At 57.2% G+C, this 20285-nt stretch overlaps 2 protein-coding genes and 1 pseudogene across 4 annotated transcripts; 1 reads left to right on the top strand and 2 right to left on the bottom strand.

Moving 5' to 3' along the window:
- Positions 1-72: 72 nt before the first annotated feature.
- Positions 73-4004, bottom strand: PRSS8 (serine protease 8). The gene is made up of 5 exons (XM_054714463.1): positions 3885-4004; positions 1968-2130; positions 1407-1678; positions 1155-1321; positions 73-1041 (listed from the first exon to the last, which is right to left on the bottom strand). Exons 1-5 carry the CDS (start codon positions 3967-3969, stop codon positions 736-738), a joined length of 993 nt encoding a protein of 330 aa, XP_054570438.1. The 5' UTR covers positions 3970-4004; the 3' UTR covers positions 73-735.
- Positions 4005-6441: 2437 nt separating this feature from the next.
- On the bottom strand, positions 6442-17440 carry PRSS36 (serine protease 36). 3 transcript variants are annotated; one of them, XM_008152784.3, is made up of 15 exons: positions 17336-17440; positions 17031-17066; positions 16802-16837; positions 16406-16568; positions 15767-16047; positions 13711-13877; positions 9884-10133; positions 9649-9778; positions 9045-9301; positions 8805-8968; positions 8217-8454; positions 7965-8106; positions 7418-7683; positions 7219-7340; positions 6442-6954 (listed from the first exon to the last, which is right to left on the bottom strand). In XM_008152784.3, exons 1-15 carry the CDS (start codon positions 17370-17372, stop codon positions 6676-6678), a joined length of 2568 nt encoding a protein of 855 aa, XP_008151006.2. In that variant the 5' UTR covers positions 17373-17440; the 3' UTR covers positions 6442-6675. The 3 variants fall into 3 exon arrangements, with proteins under 3 accessions (XP_008151006.2, XP_054570429.1, XP_054570430.1); XM_054714454.1 differs by having other exon boundaries at positions 8820-8968; XM_054714455.1 differs by lacking the exon at positions 7219-7340 and having other exon boundaries at positions 7605-7683.
- Positions 10233-10669, top strand: LOC129148776 (non-histone chromosomal protein HMG-17-like; annotated as a pseudogene).
- Positions 17441-20285: the final 2845 nt, after the last annotated feature.

The raw sequence follows: 20285 nt of genomic DNA, 5'->3' as shown, positions 1-20285 counted from the left end.
CTCTGGACTTTGGAGGCGGGAGGAAGAAGCCAAGAGCTGATGTTCTTCATGGCATGTCACACACTCAGCCAGTTATGCTCAAAACATTTTATTCCTTCTTGCTCCTTCTACCCTCTACCCCAGATCCAAGCTCAAGCCTGGTTCCGGTGGGGGCTCAGTCCTCCGGAGTCCAGAAATCAGGGCACCGTGGGGGCTTGGCAGCTACTGGGGCAAGATTGGGGCCTTTTCTGTCCTTGGAAACATGCTGCTCAGAGGCAGCTCCAGCCCAGAAGACAACAGGAGGGCAGAGTGATGGGGCTCACCAGGCAGGCACTTCGGGCACAGGAGCCAGCCCTTCAGCAGCAGTCAGCTGGGCAGCCGCCCAGTCTTCCAGAAACGTAAGAGCCAGGGCCCATTTTCTTAGCGAAGGCTCCTTGGGAGCTCCATAGGAGCCCAACCAATAGTCTTGTGGACAGGAGGTGGCCAGAGGTTCTAGCCAGTACCACAGGCAGTAAAATTCCTGGCTCTGGGCTGCAGTCCCAAAGAACAAACCCAGGAGTGTGGGCTCAAAGGTCATGATGGTGCCCTGAGCTCCCACAGGGTCCTGGGAGGAAGGAGTGACTAAAGCCTCAGGCCAAACTGTCAAGGAGGGGCCAGGTCCATTCCTGGGAACAGGCGTCTGTCCTTGTGTACAATAGGGCAGTTCTAGAAACGGGGTCAACTCCCAGGGTGAGTAGCTCAGTGCTCCCACCATGGCTAGAGGAGGCCCAGGGTCAGGGCTAGTGATAGCAAAAGGGTAAGCCCCAACAAACCCTGGCCTGGAGCAGAGTTGAAGGCCATGTGGTTGCTGCAGAGGTTGATGTCGGGCTGGGACTCCTGGAGCTGGGACACCACCTGAGGCTGGAGCTCCGCTACATGGTGGTGAATCCAGGAGGCATAGCTGGAGGTCAGAGTGTACACACCAGGCCTGTTGGGGGCCCCACAGGCATCACCCCAGCTCACAATGCCTGCCAGGTACCAGAGGCCCCCAACAGGGCAGGAGAGTGGGCCCCCAGAGTCACCCTGAGGAGAAAAGCCATACAACAGCTGTCAGGACCAGGCCCCAGGCCTCCAGTCACCCATGCCAGCCCTCATTTCCCAAGATTCATTTGTCCCGCTGGACCCCTTGCACTTACCTGGCAGGCATCCTTGCCCCCCTCTACATAGCCAGCACACACCATGTCCTGCTGGATGAAGTGGGGCTCATTAGGCTTGGCATTGATGTTGTACAAGCAGTTACATGTCTCACGACTGATCAGCGGCACCTCAAGTTGCTGGAGTATCCTGGGGGCCTGGAGGCTCACTGTGGGGGCAAAAGATGCTTAGCCAGGGCCTCCTACCCTGAGTCAGGCTCCCTCCATGCCTCTAGGCATCAGTGCCCACCTCACCTGAGGGGGCCACGTGGCCCCATCCAGTGACAGTGCACTGGAGGCCATTGGGGAAGGAGGCATTGGCTGCAGGGAGGCAGATGGGCCGGATGTAGCGGGAGAAGGTGATGGGGTTGCTGAGACGGACGAGTGCGATGTCCCCCTGGGAGCCCTCGTGACGGTAACTGGGGTGGGAAATGACCTGTGCCACGGTGCGGACCTCGGCCGCAGGGGTGTAGGAGTCCAGCTGGTGGGCACCTAGCTTTATTTCGTAGTCTTCCTTGCGGTGCTCCCTGCATGCAGGGAGGACAAAGGCTGGGACCCAGGAGACCTGGCTCCTTGATCCCTGTGGCATCCAACCCCAGATTCTGATCCCAGCAAAGGACTTTCTACATCCCAAACTTGCCCTAGTTTTATCCTGTGACTTGTGACCTCTGACGTTCATTCCTGACTTATCTTTCAGACTTCATTGATAACCCTAGACCCAATCCAAGAACCCAACCTCTTATCTAAATTGATCCCTGAACTTTGACCTCCAGCCTACTTTTGGCATCCCCACCTTGCCCCCAACCCAGTTGGTACCTTGGAAAGCAGTGGGCAGCCGACAGTACCCACTGCTCAGACACGAGAGAACCGCCACACACGTGATTGCCATCATAGAGGATGCTGACCTGCCAGGGCCACTGGCCAGGGGTTGCACTGTTACCACCTGTGATGCGTGCTTGGGAGGCCACACCGCAAAAGGCTGCCCAGGGAGGGAGGAAGGGGAGGGGGTCAGGCCCTTCTGGGGCCCCCATATCTTGTTCTTAGCCCTACACTCCCAATAAGGCCCAGGAGATCTGGTTTGGAGCCTGGGAAGTGAGTTCACAGAAGCTGGCCATCCCTTTGTCCCCATCCCATTGCTTACTAGACGCGATCAGTTTTGCCACCTTGACCCATTCCCTCATTCAGGTCTCTTACATCTTCCTTCCTTCCTTCCTTCCTTCCTTCCTTCCTTCCTTCCTTCCTTCCTCCCTCCCTCCCTCCCTCCCTCCCTCCCTCCCTTCCTTCCTTCCTTCCTTTCCTTCTTTCCTTCCTTCCTCCCTTCCTCCCTCCCTCCCTCCCTTCCTTCCTCTTTCCTCCCTCCCTCCCTCCCTCCCTCCCTCCCTCCCTTCCTTCTTTCCTTCCTTCCTTCCTTCCTGGCCTTATATCCAATCCACCCCTTATAAGTCTGAAGACCTTTATAAACGAGAAATCTGGCCAGGTGACACCCCCTTAAATCCTTCCCTGGCCTCACACTGCCCTTAAGACACATCCCAGACCTCCCAGGACAGTGCCATCCATCTGGACGCTTCCTGCCATAGACTTGGGGTCAGCACTTATTCACCTCTGGATCTTGGCTCCTCAAGGTCACTACCTAGAATTCCTTCCCTCAGCCCTACTTTGCTCGCTCGGCAAATTTCCATTTGCCCATGGCAGCCCCTCCTCGGCCTGCCCTGCCCTGCCGCCTGAGTCAGGCAGTGCACAGAGCTCCCAGGCTGTGCTTCCCTGATACTGCCCAGTCACCACTGCTCCCTGAGCTCACCACACACCCGGCCCTCCCCACGGGTCCCCGTGCGCTGCGGGGCTGGGCGCAGAGATGGAGCTGTGGGTGCAGGTTCTGAACAAAGGAACAGAACAGCTGGGCTCCCACAGTGTGGAGGCCGCCCTACCCCCACTGAGGCTGGCAGTTTGGAACAAGACCCAACCGCCCTTCACAAAGTCACCTTCCCAGGAGCAGAGAAAACTGCCCAGCCAGGCTCCTCCTCTCAGAATAATGACAAGCGCTACTATATCGTGAGGCCCCAAGGGGCTTTCACTTCCTTTATCTTCAGGACTCCTCATACAGCCCCAGGAGATAAACGCAGTCAACTTCCTTTGAGAGGTGAGCAGTAAGCCAAGCACCCGGCAGTGAGTGGTGAAGCCGGGACTCAGTCTGGTGACTGCCTTGGACGGAGGGAGACCTTGGTTTGTTTCCCTCAAAACCATCCACGTTAGGAATTTAAACTCCAGCTCTTCCTGGCTGTGCCACGTACTGCCTGTGCGCCTTTGGGCAAAGCGCTTCTCCGCACTTGGGCTTCTTTATCTGTAGAACTCGGGCTACAACCCCCGTCTCACAGCGCTATTGTGGGGCTGAAGACATTGCGGTGGGTGAGACGGCCTGGCAGACAGAGGTCAGGCACCCATTAAACACGCCACGGGAATCTCAGTCTGTGTCCCCTCCTCTTCCTCTCCCCCCACCCTACCCCCCCGAGCCTCACCTTCACCCCGGCCCCCTGGGCTCCTGGAAGGCAAGAGAAGGAGGGAGGGGTGAGCCGGAAAGGCCAGGTCCCCAGACTTCTTAGCACCTGCCACTTCTCAGGGGAGCTGCCCATCCCCCCAGAAGTCCAAGCCGGAGGGAGAGAGAAGCCAAGAGCTAGGGTGCGGGCGTTCTTGAGCCCAGGAGAACCCCTCCCCATGCCCTCTGCCCGTACAACTCACCCAGCCCGGACCGGACCAATCCAAGCAACAGCAGAATGGCAGCGGCCTCCAGCCGCCTAGGCCCCAGGCCTGCCCTCTGGGCCATGACCCAGGTGAGGGCCCCTGGGGAGACCCCAGACACCCAAGGGAAGGGACCTGGGACTGGTTCCGAAGGCAAGGTTCCGGTGTCGGGCCCAGAGGGCAGGGATGCTGGAACCCGCGCGGGGAGAGCGGAGCAGGTTTCCCAGGCTGGCTTCCAGGGCGGGGAGCAGGCACCGAGGGGACGGCGGCCACGCAGCCCTCGGAGCGGACACGTCTCCGCACGGCCGGCCGCAGAAAGCCTCAGGTGGCAGCTCCGGGAGAAAAGCACCTACCTGCCCGCCCCGCCCTCGGCCCCGCCTCCCGCTCGGCTCTGCCAGCTCCCGCGCCGCTGACGTCCCAGTCCCGCAGCCCCCAGGTGAGTGTGTCTGCGCGGAAACGGGCGCCGGGGCCGGCTGACCCCCGGAGAGCAGCCCGGGGCAGGGATGGAATGGAATGTCCAGTGGCCAGCTCCCCGGAGGGCCACCCGGTGCTGCTGGCCCAGGTCTTTCAGGTCTCCCAAACCAGTTATGCCTCCCAGGGCTTGGCTCAGCCTTGCTGTCCTGGGGCCCGAGGCGCTCCTGCCCCCTTCCCTCCTTGGGCCCCGGTATCTGAGCCAAAGAGCCTGGGTTTGCCCAGGCTGGGGCCGGTGCAGGCCCTTCGGGAGAGCCCGCAGCCTCAGCTGTGTGTGGTGAGCGTGTCTGGCAGGGCCAATCATCTCACAAATATTTACCGAGTGCCTACTCTGTTCCAGGCACAGGAGACAAAACAGACACCATCCCTGCCTTCCCTGAACTCACTCTGAAGTGGGGGTGACAGGACACAAATAATCACAAGCAATTCTAGAATAATTTCAAACCAGCAGCGTGAGAAAGAAGGGAGAATGGGGGACCGGGGAGCTGTTTCCAGGAGCTTGAGATAAGCTGGCACCAAGGGCTCCTCAAGGAAGTGCCCTCAGAACTGAGACCCAAAGGGGTTATGGAAAAGCGTTCACAGGGCAGCCCTGGCCGGCTTGGCTCAGTGGCTAGAGCGTCGCCCTGCGGACTGAAGGCTCCCACGTTTGATTCCAGTCAGGGGCACATGCCTGGGTTGCGGGCTCAATCCCAGTGTGGGACGAGCAGGAGGCAGCCAATCAATGATTCTCTCTCATCATTGATATTTCTATTTCTCTCTCCCTCTCCTTTCCTCTCTGAAATCAATAAAAATATATTTTAAAAAATGTTTGTGGGGAATGGCATATGGGTGACTGACTGAGTGTGGGGAGCAAGTGGGGATGTCCGTCCCTATGGAGATTCAAGGGAATATTCTATTTGGGACCTGGCAGCTAAAGACAAGCCTGGCCTTTAAGGACCTCTGCCCAGCCCTAACCAGTTTGGCTCAGTGGATAGAGAGTCGGCCTGCGGACTGAAGGGTCCCAGGTTCGATTCCGGTCAAGGGCATGTACCTGGGTTGCAGGCACATCCCCAGTAGGAGGTGTGCAGGAGGCAGCTGATCGATGTTTCTCTCTCATCGATGTTTCTAACTTTCTATCCCTCTCCCTTCCTCTCTGTAAAAAATCAATAAAATATATTTAAAAAAAAAAAAAAAAGGACCTCTGCCCATCTCCTCCCAATCCCAAGGGGAACTCCCAGCTGCCCTTTAGGTGTGCCCTCCCCCACCCTCTGCCTGCTCAACCAGAGATCTGACTCCAGCCCCAGAGGTGACCCCTCTGCTACCTTCATCATCTGGCTTCCACCGCAAGCACTTCCCTTCCCCAGGTCCCCACCTGCTCTTTTTCTGTGCTCAAACGTCACCTCCATGGCCCTTTCCTGATCCCCAGCCAGAGGTGTCCATCGGTGTCCCCACTACATGGGAGCACTTCGTGGGCTTATCCCTCAGACCCTAGCTGTGCCATGACTTAGTAGTTAGCAGGGACGGTGCCTGAACTAATGCAGGGGGGTGAACCGAGAAGTGGTGGGCGAGGTGGAGGGATGTATATACAAGGATGGGGATGGGCCTCAAGCCCCGAGGGCCCTGGGCAGGAGGAGACAGTGGAGGACCCTTGAAGGGTAGAAGTGTCATGTGGGTCCTGGGGACACTGGAGGTGACTATGTTGGGACATCATTCATCAGGGTGTGTGGATGGGGGTGGCTCTCTGTGGGTATAGGATATTGTAGGCAGACCCTGGACTCCCAGACTCCTGGACCCGTCCTTCTGTGTCCCTCACCCAGGGTCCTTCTTACTCTGGGGGGCGGGGCAGCAGGGTCAGAGCTGGGGCTGAGGTGTCCAGCAGGTGTTGGGGATGCCGATTCCACTGGGGAGGTGACACACACCCAGCTGGCTGCCCAGCCTCCCCCACCCTGGGACAGGAATGAGGGACAGCTGCCACGTTATCAGGGACACATTTCCTGGGAGCCCAAGGCCTGAGTCACGGAAGCCCAGGAGGGAGGGGCCCTGTCCCTCGGGCTTCCCTCTATCCCCCAGCCTGCCCTCAGCAATGCCACAGGGCCACGTGTCTTTATTTACACCTTTATTGCCGGCTCACGCTGCCCCCGAGGATTCCAGGGCACAAAATATCCAGGCACTGAGGCCCAAGTATCTGAAGCCATAGCAGTCTAGGTGGGTGGGGAGCTCTGGAGGTTCTGGCAAAGGGATTGAAAGCCGGTTAAGTCACATTCCAACCCCACTGGGAAGGAAGTAGAGGGCTGGAGGGGGTGGGGAAGGAGGAGGGGAGGTGGTCTGGGAGCCAGACCCCTCAGCCCTGAATCAGGGGGGTCAGTAGCAGCAGGAACAGAGCAGCAGGAGGGGAACCTGAGGCCCCAGCCATGTCCTGAGGACAGAGGTAGCTGCCTTCAGGGGGCCAGTAGGGGGAGCCACTGGAGGGCAAGAAATGAGCCTCCCCCACTATCTGGGAGATCCAGGCCTCTTCAGGGCCAACGGCGGCAAACAGCTCCCGGCTCCCTCTAACAGCCATGCCCACGAGGACCCAGGGGCCTCCCTCACTCTGGCACAGGAGCGGAGGTGCGGAGGTCACCTGCGGAGTAAAAGCCAAGGCCCGAAGGTCTCTTACCCTTCCTCCTGGTCCCCTGCACCTTCTCCTAGGGTCCAGCCCAAAGTTCTGCTTGTCTCCATCCTTAGGCATCCGGAGCCCTGGTCGCTCTCCAAGGTCCAACCAGGAAACACTACGTCCACCCATTTCGGGCCCAGCACCCAGAATTTTAACCTGCTCTCTCTCCAGGGTCTAGCTGCCCAGCGCTGCCTGCCCCCTCCCTGGGGCAGGACACCCAGGCCCCTGTACCTCACACCTGTCTTCCTGCCCCTCTGCATACAGGACACAGAGCGTCCCAGGGGGCAGAATGCCCTCATAGAGGCAGTGACAGAGTCGTGGTGTCAAGATGGAGACAGCAGCAGCCACAGGGACTAGAGAGAGGAGAGAAGGTTGTCCCAGGGATGATGGCCTCTAGTCACTTCTCACCCCCAGGACCCAGGGCTCTCACCTCGGTCCTGGGGGTCCTTCCAGCCCAGCACCCAGCAGCTGCTTCCCAGGGGGATACCCCCTGGGTGAAGGCAGACAGACAAGGCTGAAGGGGAGGGCTCCACCCGGGAGCTCAGCTCTAGGAGGGCCAGAGGGGGCCGGAGTCCCAGGTGCCGGGGCAGGCGGATGCTGATGACCGACCGGGACACCTGGTGGCCCTGTGGGAGGGGGCTGGCCCCGGTCCGGCCCAGGTACACTTCAATGTAAGGCACTGTTGTAGAGCCTGGCCTGTTGGAACAAGGCCCATCGTTACCTCCTGCCCACCCTCCACCCGCATCTCCCTACCGGCCAAGTCTTCCCCAGCCCAGGGGAGAGGGTGGAACGAATCTCCAAAGTTATTCCACTGACTCTTTTATTATTGCTCCTTCCAAATCTCCCTTCTGTCTCCGAACCCTTCACAGAGGTTTCCCTGTGCTCTAAGAGCCCTAAAGGGGGAATATTCCACAATGGCAAGAATCCTTGGCCCACCCCCCAGTTTTCCCATTGCCCAGGAGATGGGTGAGACCCACCTGAGGACACAGTGAGTGGCTGCCAGGACCCAGCCCGGGGCCACGAGGATCCCCGTGCAGACTCGACCGCCGGCCACATGCACCTCAGCCAGCCAAGGCCACAGGAGCCCCGTTGGCGCCGGCTCTGGCCGCAGGCCACAGGCTAGGGAGAGGAGGTGACCACCTCAGGGGCGGTCTCACAGCTGACCCCCGAGGCCTCTGCCATGGAGCTCAGCACCCCCAAGGACCAAGCGCCAAGGCCTCCCTCCTCACCACCACGTTCTGTGTGGGACGGGCAAGTTTGTGTCTCAGTCTCCTCCCCCTCAGGGCCCCAGTCCCAGGCCAGCTGGTCCTCCAGGTAGGCTCCCCGAGTCACATGGCTGATCCATGGGCCGTGGGTCTGAAGAGGGTAGAAGGCTCTGGGACGCAGGCAGCCGCCGGAGGAGTCTCTGATTCCAGCCAGGAACCAGGTCCCCTCCTCCCGGCACAAAAGGCTCCAACTGGAGTCGTTCTGCAGCAAGAGAGTGTGAGTTACCAACCTCTGCGTGTGTGCGTGTGCGTGTGCGTGTGCGTGTGTGTGTGCCAGAGTTGATGAGGATATCAAAGGGCGTTCCTCCAGGCCAGGTTCCATTAATAATCTGTAGTCAATCATCCCTTTAAGTCCAGGGGTAGCGAGAAAGCCCGACGGAGCCCAGAGCTCCCCTGAGGACTCTCCCCACGTTCCCCCAGGGCCAGGCTCCGCCCCCGGCGCGTCTGGCCCCGCCTTCCCCGGTCCCCGAGCGCTCAGCCTCCTTCCCAGTCATCCTCAGGCTCCGCCCCGCCGCCTCTCCGAGACACGCAGGCCCCGCCCCCGCCGCTTACCCAGCAGCGGCCGGCCTCCTCCTCCTCCTGGTAGGCGGGGCAGAGCGCGTGCGGCGGGTCTCCCGGCGGCGGCACTGTCGCCCCCTGGCGGCCGTGCAAGCAGTGACACCACCAGCTGCTCAACAGCTCCGCCTCCAGCAGCACGTGCGGGCCGGGCGCGGGCCCTGGGAGAGAGAGAGGAAGGAGTCCGCGCGCTGCGCAGTAGGGCCGCGCGCCGCCCCTCCATGCGCCCCTGCTCACCGCCGCGGCCCCAGCGAGCCAGGCGGCAGCGGCTCCCGGGCAGGAAATAGTGTTCCGGGTGAGGCAGGCACACCGGCCGCGGCGCGGCGCTCAGGTTCACGGGCGCGCGCAGCTGCAGCAGCGCCAGGTCCGCCGCGTCGTCCCGGGAAGCGTTCCCGTGCGGCACGAGGCGCGCCACCTGCTCCGCGCGCGGCCGCGAGGGCAGCAGCACGCGCCAGCTGGTCAGGTCGCGGGGCGGGCGGTCGGAGCTGCTGGGGCTGCGGGATGGGGAGACTGGGGCCGTGGGCTGGGTTCCGCACCCTGGGCGCGAAACCTCTCAGCCCTGATCTGGGCTCCATTTCCAGGCGAGCATGTTGTATCCCCCGCCTGAGCACTGTGCACTCAGGCTCCAGAGCCCGGATCGAACTTACACTAACCCCTCTCCTCGCTCCCGATAGACCAGGACCCCACTTTGTGAGCTGGATCCTACACCTCCCAAGGGGAACGCCCCCTCCCGCACTCCAGACTGAGGTTCCCCGCAACCCCCCACTCAGGACTGGGGCTAGGTAGTGTCTCAGGCGATGCGGGGAGGGTGGGAATCTGGCTGAGACGGGTTTTCACTCACTCCAGAAAGCAGCTGGCAGGTGCCAAGACCCAGCTTTCAGACACCAGCGCCCCATGGCAGGGTCTGTATCCGGGCACCATCACCTGGGCCTCCCACGGCCAGGCCCCTGGCCTCGGGGCCCGCCCACACTCTGAGGGGTGAGAGGCCTGGGTCAGCGGGCCCCTTGAACCCCAGCACGGCCCACCCAACTCAAACCTCCCATGTTCAGTGGACATCCAGGGGTCCTCCCCCTCACCTGGCAGGGCGATGGTGCAGTTCTCATCCATGGGCTCCGGGGGGCCTGACTGGGGCCCCCGGGACTGGGTGGGAAAGGCAGGCCCAGGTTCTGAGCCCATCACCTTTTCCCGGATCCATGCCTCGTAGGGAGCCACAGCAGTGAAGACTCCAGGGCGGTTCCTTCTTCCACAGCCAAAGCCAAAGCTGGTGATTCCCGCCAGGAACCACCGTCCTCCTTCCTCACAGACCAGGGGTCCCCCCGAGTCTCCCTGATGATAGATGACTCCGTGTCAGGGGGTCAGCCCAGGGACCCACCAGTTTATACTGGGCCACCCTCCAAAGATTCTACACCTCTTCTTGTGGGACCAGCCAACAGCCACCTTCTCCTAGGAAACTGCCTTGGTTGAGTCAGCTTCTGTATTCCCTACAACTCTAAGCAGAAGAAGACTTGTAGGAGGAGACGAGATCGACCCCCGGACCGAGCAAGGCCCAGTCGCTGCTGCATCCCTGCGTCCCGCTCCGATGCCCACCACGGTCGCCATCATGCCCAAGAGAGAGGCTGAAGGGGATGCTAAAGGAGATAAAGCCAAGGTGAAGGACGAACCAGAGAAGATCCGCCAGGTTATCGAAACCTGCTCCTCCAGAGTCAGAGCCCAAGCCTGAAAAGGCCCCTGCAAAGAAGGGAGAGAAGGTGCCGAAGGGAAAGGGGAAAGCTGATGCTGGCAGAGATGGGATAACCCTGCAGAAAACGGAGATGCCAAAACAGGCCAGGCAGGAAGCCGAAGGTGCTGGAGATGCCAAGTGAAGTGTGTGCCTTTTTGGTAACTGTGTGTTTCTGGTGCAGTTTGAAATACTATTTTTATCAAGTTTTATAAAAAAGCAGAATTTTGTTTTACCTTTTTTTTTTTAAGCTATGTTGTTAGCACACAGAACACATCATTGTTATTTTTGGGGGGAAGGACATATAGTACTAATAGAATGTCTCCAAAGCTGGACTGACATGGGTGTGTGTGTGGGGGGTGGGCGGGGATATTTTCCCTTCTAGTTTTGAGAAACTTCCTCTTGGTTCCTGGGAGGAGGGATCTCTTGATGTTGACACACATTAGCCATCTTGGCACTAACACCTGTCATGTGGGAAAACTACAATTCGTTTTTATGTCCTTTCCTCCCTCTCCACTTTAAGCATAGACTTTGGCTGTCTTAAGCCCAGAGACCTATGGGCACCTGACCCCAAAAATTTGGTTTTCAGTATGTTGGCAATCTGGACTTTCCAGTGTCACCACTGAGATGGCCTCCCTCAAAAGAGCAGCAGTTCCTTTTTAGATTGTGGATCTACAGATTGATATTCTCTGCCATTTCCATTTCATTTCCTGAAAGTCAGGGTCGGCTTGTGAAAAGCTGTTAAACAACATGTCAATGTGAAATGTCAACGCTCACTCTAAACTTGCCCTGTTCAGAGCATCAGATGAAGCCTTCATTGGGTTTTACAGGGGCTTTCTGATTTTGGTAGTTCATTGAGGAAGGGAGTTTGAAAGTTGTTGTATACTGTTATCGATTATCTGCCCATGTCCTGCCTGAAATACAGTGATTGTTTATGAAAAGTAACCTATCTAATAAAAGGGTAATATGCAAATTAACCATTACTCTGTCACAAAGATGGCGGCGCCCATAGCCACAAGATGGCGGCGCCCAGTCCCCTCAGCCTCGCGGGAGCCCCCCAGCTGCGGAGGGCCTCTGGGGGACAGGGGAGCCAGCCGCCCAGAGAGGAGATGGTGGGCCGGCTTCCCAGGGCAGCATCGCGCTCCCTCCTGGCACACACGTTCGCTTCCGCGGCATGCTGTGTTTCTCGCCAGCTCCCGCGGAAGTGGTGGGCGGCCTACTACACGTGATATCGCGTGATGGGCTACTAGTCTTTAATAAAGCTGGATACAGTTTGGCTTGGGAAAAAAAAAAAATAAGGAGGACTTGTAAAGCAGAAAGGCTGATGAGGAACAGCCAAGCCAAGAGTGACAAACAAATGGATCAAAGGCCACGCCAGAGAGACCTTCAGGGAGACACTTGGAGCCAAATGATTCTTGTTCAATGAATAGTTCAAATAAATGCAGTTTGGGGTTTCTAAGATCACCCAATTGTTAAGTGAATCAGAGGTGCCAGCATTTAGGAGGCTGTTAAAAATAGGAAATCTAAAAGCAGCAGGAAGAGACAGAAGGAAGAACTACAATGAACAGACACTAAAACGGGTTGAGGCTATTTCATGTTTAGAGGAATTGTCCCTATGACATCTCTATAGTCCAGGTCAGGTACCTATGTGACCTGAACAGGGTCACAAAGAAGGTTCAGAACCCTCTAGAACTGTGCTGTCCAGTATGGTAGACACTAAATAAAATTAAACTCGGCCAGTGTTGCTCAGTGGTTGAGTGTTGACCTATGAACCAGGAGGTCATGGTTCAATTCCAGGTCAGGGCACAGGCCTGGGTTGCAAGCTCGATCCCCAGTGAGGGGTGTGCAGGAGGCAGCCAATCAATTATTCTTTCTCATCATTGATGTTTCTATCTCTCCCTCTCCCTTCCTCTCTGAAATCAATAAAAATATATTAAAAATAAAGTTAAAGATTTAATTCCTCAGTTACACCAATCATATTTCAGATGTTTTTCAAATGTTCAGTAGACAATGTGGCTAGTGACTACTACCCTGGACAGTGCAGATATAGAATATTTCCGTCACCATCGGAAGCTCTGTTGGACGGCGCTGGCCTAGAGGGATTTGAATTGTTTGCAATCCTGTTCAAGAAGGCAGAGGGTTATGTCCATAGGTCACAGAACTTCATAATTGGGAGGAACCCTGAAGACCATCTAGCTCGAATCCCCATTGCCACCACCCAGGCTAAGTACCCTAAAAATGTGTGTGATTTGAGCAAGGTTTGTGGGGAAAATAGTTATAATATACTATATTTTGGCCTTCAGAAGGTGACCTGGAAAATTCCCTTTTGTGAAGGATTAATTCATTTTTAAAGATAACTATTGATTGAGTATATACTATAGATGCTATGCTCTGTTCTACATCCTCATCTCAGGAGTGGCCCCATCAAGCACCCAGTGAGAGCTGGGAAGTGGGATTATAATAATATTAATAGCTAATAGTTATTTAGCTCTTATTAAAAACCACATACTGTTCTAAGTGCTCTTACATGTACCAATTAATTTAATCATCCTAACCACCCTATGAGGTAGGGAGCACTATCACCTCTGTCTTCCAGATGAGAAAGTCTGGACATGAGGTTAAGTAAGTTGGCCAAGGTGCCCGATGGGTGTGTCGCAGTGGTTGAGCATCAACCTATGAACCAGGAGGTCACGGTTCGATTCCTGGTCAGGGCACATGCCTGTGTTTCCGGTTGGGTTCCCGGTGGAGGGGTGTGCAGGAGGCAGCCAATCAATGATTCCCTTTTATCATTGATGTTTCTCTCTCCCTCTCCCTTCCTCTCTGAAATCAATAAAAAGATATTTAAATAACTTGGCCAAGGTTACAGAGCTAATATGTGGTGGTTACGTGCCAGACTCTGGAGTGAGTCTGCCCGGTATGGTAGACACTAAGTAAAATTAAACTCACTCTAGAGTCTGGCACATAACCACTGCACATACTGCCACAAATAACAGTGCGCACCGTTGAGCCCCAAGTTCTGTCTAGTTATAACCTTCACATCAATCCCATCTATTGGCTTCTTGTCCTCTTTTTGCAGATAAGGCTCAGAGATATGAGAGAGATGGCACCTGTCTGTTCCTCACACCGCCTCCGATTGGTTACAGCTCTGCCCGGCCTTGCCAGGCAGCTGCAGGGACCGCCCCTCACCTGGCAGGTGTCCTTGCGGCCCTCTGGGTAGCCAGCACACAGCATGTCTGGCAATAGCTGAAAAGTGAGGTTGAAGGGGCCAGGCCGGCTGTAGAGACACTGACAGGCAGCTTCTCCCAGCAGCCTGAGCTCCACTTCTTGCAGCACCCAGGGGAGAGGCAGGGGGTCTGCGGGCAGAACGAGAGACAAATGCTGTGAGGCAGGTGTGGAGTCCCCTGTTCCCCACGGCTCAACTTTGTCCCCTCCAGCTGCCTCCTGGACCTCTGTCAGATGCTCAGTACCTCCGCCCACCACATCCAAAGCCAGTCATGGTCTCCTGCTCCTCTCCACCCTTCTTCCTGACTCCTCATCTCCAGAGTGGTCCCATGAGCACCCAGCGAGAGCTGCCATGGATGGTTTCACACTGCACCAAGGTGCCCAGCCAACGAAGGATGGATGTGAAGGCTAAAATCGCTAAGCTCTGAGCCCTGGCATGGCTGTCAGTCCTGAGAAGGTACCCTTTTCAACAAGGATGCCATGTACCCTAGATGCGGTCCTGTACCACGTTGCCAAGCATGGAGCCAGGGTGCCATCCCTGACCCCTGTCTCAACTTCCCCTTCAATAAGTTCTCAAGCCCAGAACACCTGTCATTTGTGACCTCTTGGCATTTTCACTGCAACTTCCCTGGGTCAGGGGGCATAAGCCTGGGCCTGGATGATGGGCCTGGCCTCCTCACTGACCTGTCCCCCAACCCGCCCTTCGCGTGTTGCTGCCCGAGAAATGTTTTTGAAGTTCCGCTCTGATCTTACCAAGGACAACCAAATGGCTCCCAGTGTCTAACCCTGAGGGCTCCGTCCTTCCTCAGGTGAACCCGCTTTCAATGGAGAAAATGGCTCAGGGTCCAGCCAGTGGGTGAGCGTGTGGACAGAGCTCCTTCCCGCCCCATCTAGAATCCCAGGACGGGAGGTGATGGCTGAGGTGCACTTAAGGGTCAACCATGGAAGTTTAGGGATTGTCTTGGGTACCCCTGGAGCTGGAGGGGTACTCTGGCCCTCAGTCTGACCTTAAGGCCTTCATGGCCCAGTCCCATCAGCTTTTTAAAAATATATATATTTTTCTTTATTTCAGAGAGGAAAGTAGTGGGAGAGAGAGAATCATTGATCAGTTGCCTCCTGCACGCCCCCTACTGGGGATCAAGCCCGCAATCCGGGTATGTGCCCTGACCTACATTTGAACCATGACCTCCTGGTTCATAGGTCGGAGCTCAACCACTGAGCCACGCCATCCAGGCCAGCCCCACCAGCCTTTGCAGCCTCTGCCCACTCCACTGCAGCCTGGCAGCCTGACCCTTCTCCATCGACGATGCCTCACCTGCATTTCCAGCGTGGCCTCCACGTCGCCCCACCTTCCTGAAATGCCAACTTAGGCCCTGCCTTCACAAGACCTCCCAGAAACCTCCGGCTGTGGGTGCCCGTGTCAGATGGCCCGGTCCATCCACACAGACTTCTTAGGTGCTCAGACTGACCCTTCCTGTCACCCCCTGCCCCGATGGGGCCCCTGCAAGCAGAGGCTGTGGCATCTGCCCCCCAAGTATCCTCTCTAAAGGCCTTGGCATTGCACAGGCCTCATCACGGACGTGGAATTATTGTGGGGGCCTCGCTACCATGAAAAGACAACTTTCTTGAGATGAGGATTTACCTTCTAACATAAGTGTTTGCTTATTTAGCTGAAAAAGCATTATGTCTACCCACTAGAATGTAAAGGGAGGAGGCAGGATTTTTGCTTATGTTCATTAGATTATTTCTAGTGCCCATCACAGTGCCAGGCACAAGGAGGTGCTCAAAAAATATCTGTTGAATAAAAGAAAGATGGACTGCCTACCGGTGCCTTGCAACCCCGCCCCAGGCCCCGCCCCGCGGCCCTCCCTCCCGAGGGCCCGCCCCTCCACACCCACTTCCGAGGTGCCCCGATCGATCCACCCCGGAGGCCCAGCTTTTTGGAGATGCCCGCTCGGACCCGCTCCGAGGACCTCCACCTCTCCAGTAACCGCCCGGCCCCACCAGCCTCCGCACTCACCCGCCTCCTGCACGTCCCCCCAGCCGGTGGCCCAGCAGGCCGTGCCGTGCGCGAAGTGGTGCGAGGCGCGGGGCAGGCAGACGGGGCGCACGGCGGGGCCCAGGCGGGCGGGCGCGGCCAGGCGCAGCAGGGCCAGGTCGGCGCCCCGCTCCAGGCCGCTGTAGTTGTCCGGCACCAGGATGGCCGCCACCGCGCGCACGTGCGCGGCGTCCAGGGGCCCGTCCTGGGAGTGCACGCCCAGCAGCACCGACCACTCGGCCGCGGCCTCCAACGTCCCGTTGCTGCGCCAGGGCCGAGGCGTGAGGGGTTAGGTGGACCCAGTGCGGGGGGGGTGGGGGGGTGGGGGGCAGGACTTGCGAGAAGGTGGGAAAAGCAGGACCCCCGCCGGCTGGGGCGGTGGAGCGGAGATAGACCGAGGCGGTCGGTTGGGGCGTGGGACGAGGTCATTCTGACTTGGATTTTTAGCTTCAACACGCAGAGCCCGGACACCCCGCAGAGCACCTAGCGCCGGGGTGGGGCGGGGAAGGGCGGGGTGGGGTGCGGGGTGCAGCTAGTCTGCAAATTAGCTGTGAACACGGGGTCCAGCGGCGGGCAGTTTGGCCTTTGAAGGAGGGGAGCTGGGCGTGGCTGAATACTCACCTCACGAAACAGTGAGCGGCGGACAGGACCCAGGAGGGGGCGATGAGGGAGCCCCCGCAGACGTGGGCCCCGCTGTGGTGCAGGCTCACCTGCCACGGCCAGCTGCCCGGCTGCGCGTCTGAGCCCCCCACGATTCTGGCAGAGGACTCAGGGCGACCACAGTCTGCAGTGGGGTACCGTGAGGTCACATCCCGTCCCTGGCCCCAGCCCCGGAGGCCCAGGTAACTTAGGACGAAGTTCCGTTCCTCGCCCCACTCCCGTTTGCCGCCCTGAACAAAGAACAAAGAGGACCTGGGCACTTGTAGGTTTCTGGTCCTTTCCACCTCCCTCCTTGCCTGCCAGCCTCAGCCTCCTCTCAGACCTGAGACCACCCTCCCCCTCCCATCCCCTCCTCACCCAGATCTTGAGGTTCTTCCTGAGCAGGACTTCGAGCTGGGAGTCAGAGGGTAAAGAGAGGAAGATGCTGATGATTCCAGCCCCTGACGCTGCCCAGTCCTCAGCTCCCTTCTGCACCCCACCCACCCTCCCTCTTCCCCTGCCCTTTCGGCACCCCCCGCCACAGCACCCATGCCAGTCCTCATCTTTTTGCCTTTGCACCTGACTTTCCTCAGTTCAGTGGCCTTACCTGGATCCTGGGAAGCTCCTGGGATGGGGCTGATGGCTGGAAAGAGGGAAGCAGGGAGCGGCTGGAGACCTCACTCACAGCCTGCCCTCCGACCCCTGGGTTTACATTTCCTCCCTCTCCCACTGCGGCCAGGCCTCCTCGCTCAATTTCTCCCTCTTGACACCTCACTCCCTCCGTCTTCAGATGGCCCCCTCCCCTTCTTCTGACCCCAGACTCGCCGGGCAGAGCTCAGGCGTCCTGCTCTCCAGCTCCTTAGATGCTAGGACCCAGGCCCCTTGCAGCCATCCTCTGTCTCCCGAGGTTACCGAGGGTCACGAGTGGGAGAAGCAGGTGCTGGAACATGGCACATTTGAGTCAACTGGAGGCACAGAGATGGGTGAAGGTCTCTCCCTGCCACAGCTCTGTCACTGTTTAGGCGGCCGGCCGTGACTCCTAATGGTCTCGGGAGCAGCCCCACCCTCCCTGGCCAGAGCCCATCTCTGGGAATCTGAGAGGATCTGGGGTTGGAAGGGGGAAGTAGGGAGCTTGAAGGCCCAGCCCAGAGCCCTGGCCCATCTCACATCTCTGGAGGCCCAGGGTGGGGGTGGAGGCAGATGTCCTAGTTACAGGACACCTGTTGGGTGGGGGAGGGAGGAGTGGAGAAGCCTTGGGCAAAGGCTAGAAAGGATAGCCAGGGGCTGGGAGGCCAGGGCGGGTGAGGCAGGGCTGCGGGAGAGCAGTGGCCTTTGGGACAGGAGAGGTGGCCCCTCATTGGCTTGACTCATCCGAGACCTCACCTCTGTTTGGGGTGTGGTTACCCTAGTGGCTTGGGCTTTTCTTCTCACACAGCTCTGGTTACTGAAGTTGTGGGCCAGGTCCGGGAAGGGAGCCCTAGGGAATACAATCCCATCCCAACAAAAGGATCACAGGTTCCGGCAGGTTGGGCAGGGCACAAGATTCCAGGACGGGGCTGGGCAGGTTGGCAAGGCTGGATAAAGACCCCACCTTTCTCGGTGTCAGAACTCTCAGGGGTTCTCTCACTTCCTCTTTGTGAGAGTGACCTTGGGAAAGTCACTCAACCCCTCAGCTTATATCGATACAAGCCCCCTTAAACAGATGGCGCGCCCTAACTGGTTTGGCTCAGTGGATAGAGCGTCCGCCTGCGGACTCAAGGGTCCCAGGTTCGATTCCGGTCAAGGGCATGTACCTTGGTTGCGGGCACATCCCCAGTAGGGGGTGTGCAAGAGGCAGCTGATCGATGTTTCTCTCTCATCGATGTTTCTAACTCTCTATCCCTCTCCCTTCCTCTCTGTAAAAAAATCAATAAAATATATTTAAAAACAAAAACAAAACCATATGGTGCCCTCGCCAGTGTGGCTCGGTTGAGTGTCCTCCTGTGCACCGAAAGGTTGCCGGTTCGATTCCCAGTAGGGGACGTGCAGGAGGCAGTCCCTCCATGTTTCTCTCTCTCCCTCCCCCTTTCTATCTAAAAATCAATTTTACAAAATCTTTTTAAAAAACACCACACATATGGAACCTCAAAAAGAAATTGAGGAGCGTTTAATGAAGGAACTATCTACAAAGGTGTAGGCAGGGTTAACGGGAACCAGCAAGGGACGGTGAAGCAACCCGGGGCTAGCGATAACCCAGAGCCCTGCCTGAAGAGACAGGGAGGGAGAAGTCACTGGAACCAAGAAGGAGAGGGCGCTGCGAGGGCCAGCCAGCAGGGTGCCTGCAATGGAATGCAACCTTTGTCAATCTGCATGTGCCCTGACTGGAATCCAACCCGTGACCTCTTGGTTCGTGCGTCAACACTGAACCACTGAGCCACACTGTCCAGGCCCTCACCTCCATTTTTATTCTCCACGCCGATCTGTTCCCCCAGAAAGTGACCCTCATGGGCCACATCACGGACTCCCTTGCTTCTGGTAGGTTTCAGACACGGAAGGATCTGGTAGGCGATTAGAAGGTAGGAGGAGAACTAGACGGGGATTTTTAGTTCCCAGTCTCTCCCTGCTTCAATAAGTGGAGCAACAAATCGATGTTTCTCTCTCGCTCTTTCTCTCTCTCTGAAAAAAACACAATGACTGTCTTAGAGCAGCAGTTCTCAAATATAGTCTGGGAACTCCTGGCGGGGTCCCCAAGACCCTTTCAAGGGGCGCCCAAAGCCAGAACTATTCTCATGATGTCAGGTGTGCCATGTGGGTTTTCAAAGGCTACTTGATGTATTATATCCCAAAGGGCTGGGCGCAGAAGCAGAGATGAGAAACATGCAGGTTTTCATTAACCTAACAGATTCATTACTTTTAAGTAATTTAATAAATATTTTGTTATTTCTCATTTTTTTTCTTTTTAAAAAATTATCTTTATTGTTGAAGGTATTACAAATATCCCCCCTAATTCCCCCATTGACTCCCTCCATCCCACTCCTGCCCCCTCCCAGGCTTTTTTTCTTTTCTTAAAAAATACGTTTTTATTGGTTTTAGAGAGAGAGGATGGGAGAGGGAAAGAGCGATAGAAACATCAATGGGAAAGACATTGATCGGCTGCCTCCTGCACGCCCATGGAGCCCGAAACCCAGGCATGTGCCCTGATTGGAGTCGAACCGGCGACCTTTCTGTTCGACGCTCAACCAACTGAGCCACATCGGCCAGGGCAAATATTTCTCAGTTTTAATTTAAAATGCAACACATACTGAAAGATAGAACCCACATAAGCAAAAGCTCGTTGGATTCCTCCATCATTTTTAAGAGTGTCCGGGGGTCCTGAGACTGAAGTGCTGGCGAGCTAACTGAATTGGAACAAGCGGTTCGCACGCCGCGAGGGTCTCCATGGCACGCGTGTCCCGCTTTAGGCGCCCTCCCGCCCGCGCCCTGTCTTTTCTGCCTTGGAACAGGGCCAGTGTGAGGAGCGGCCCAGGTAATTCTGACAGTTCCTCACCCCAGGCGCCTTGTGTAAGAATCACCGCTCTAAGCTTCCGAACTGCCAACGCAGAGAGAGAAGCCCGAGCTGGAGTCTCTCTCTCTCTCTTCCAGGAACTCGCCAAGAGGGCACTTGGGGTAATGAAATCCTCAACACGGAGCATGGCAAAGCAGCAGAGTTTCACAGGCTGGTTTTTATAGTGCCTCTCAGTGCCAGGCGATAACACCACAAGCCAACCACAGCCAATAACGTAATGATATGGGCATGCCTCTGGGTAAGACACACACCTGGACACACAGTTCTCCGCCGGTCTGACCGGTGGGAGGGGAAATACATTAGTTTTCTATGGCTGAC

The sequence above is a fragment of the Eptesicus fuscus genome, chromosome 4 (assembly GCF_027574615.1).
Source record: "Eptesicus fuscus isolate TK198812 chromosome 4, DD_ASM_mEF_20220401, whole genome shotgun sequence".
Taxonomy (NCBI): Eukaryota; Metazoa; Chordata; class Mammalia; order Chiroptera; family Vespertilionidae; genus Eptesicus; species Eptesicus fuscus.
This window is presented reverse-complemented; position numbering and strand designations above follow the sequence as displayed.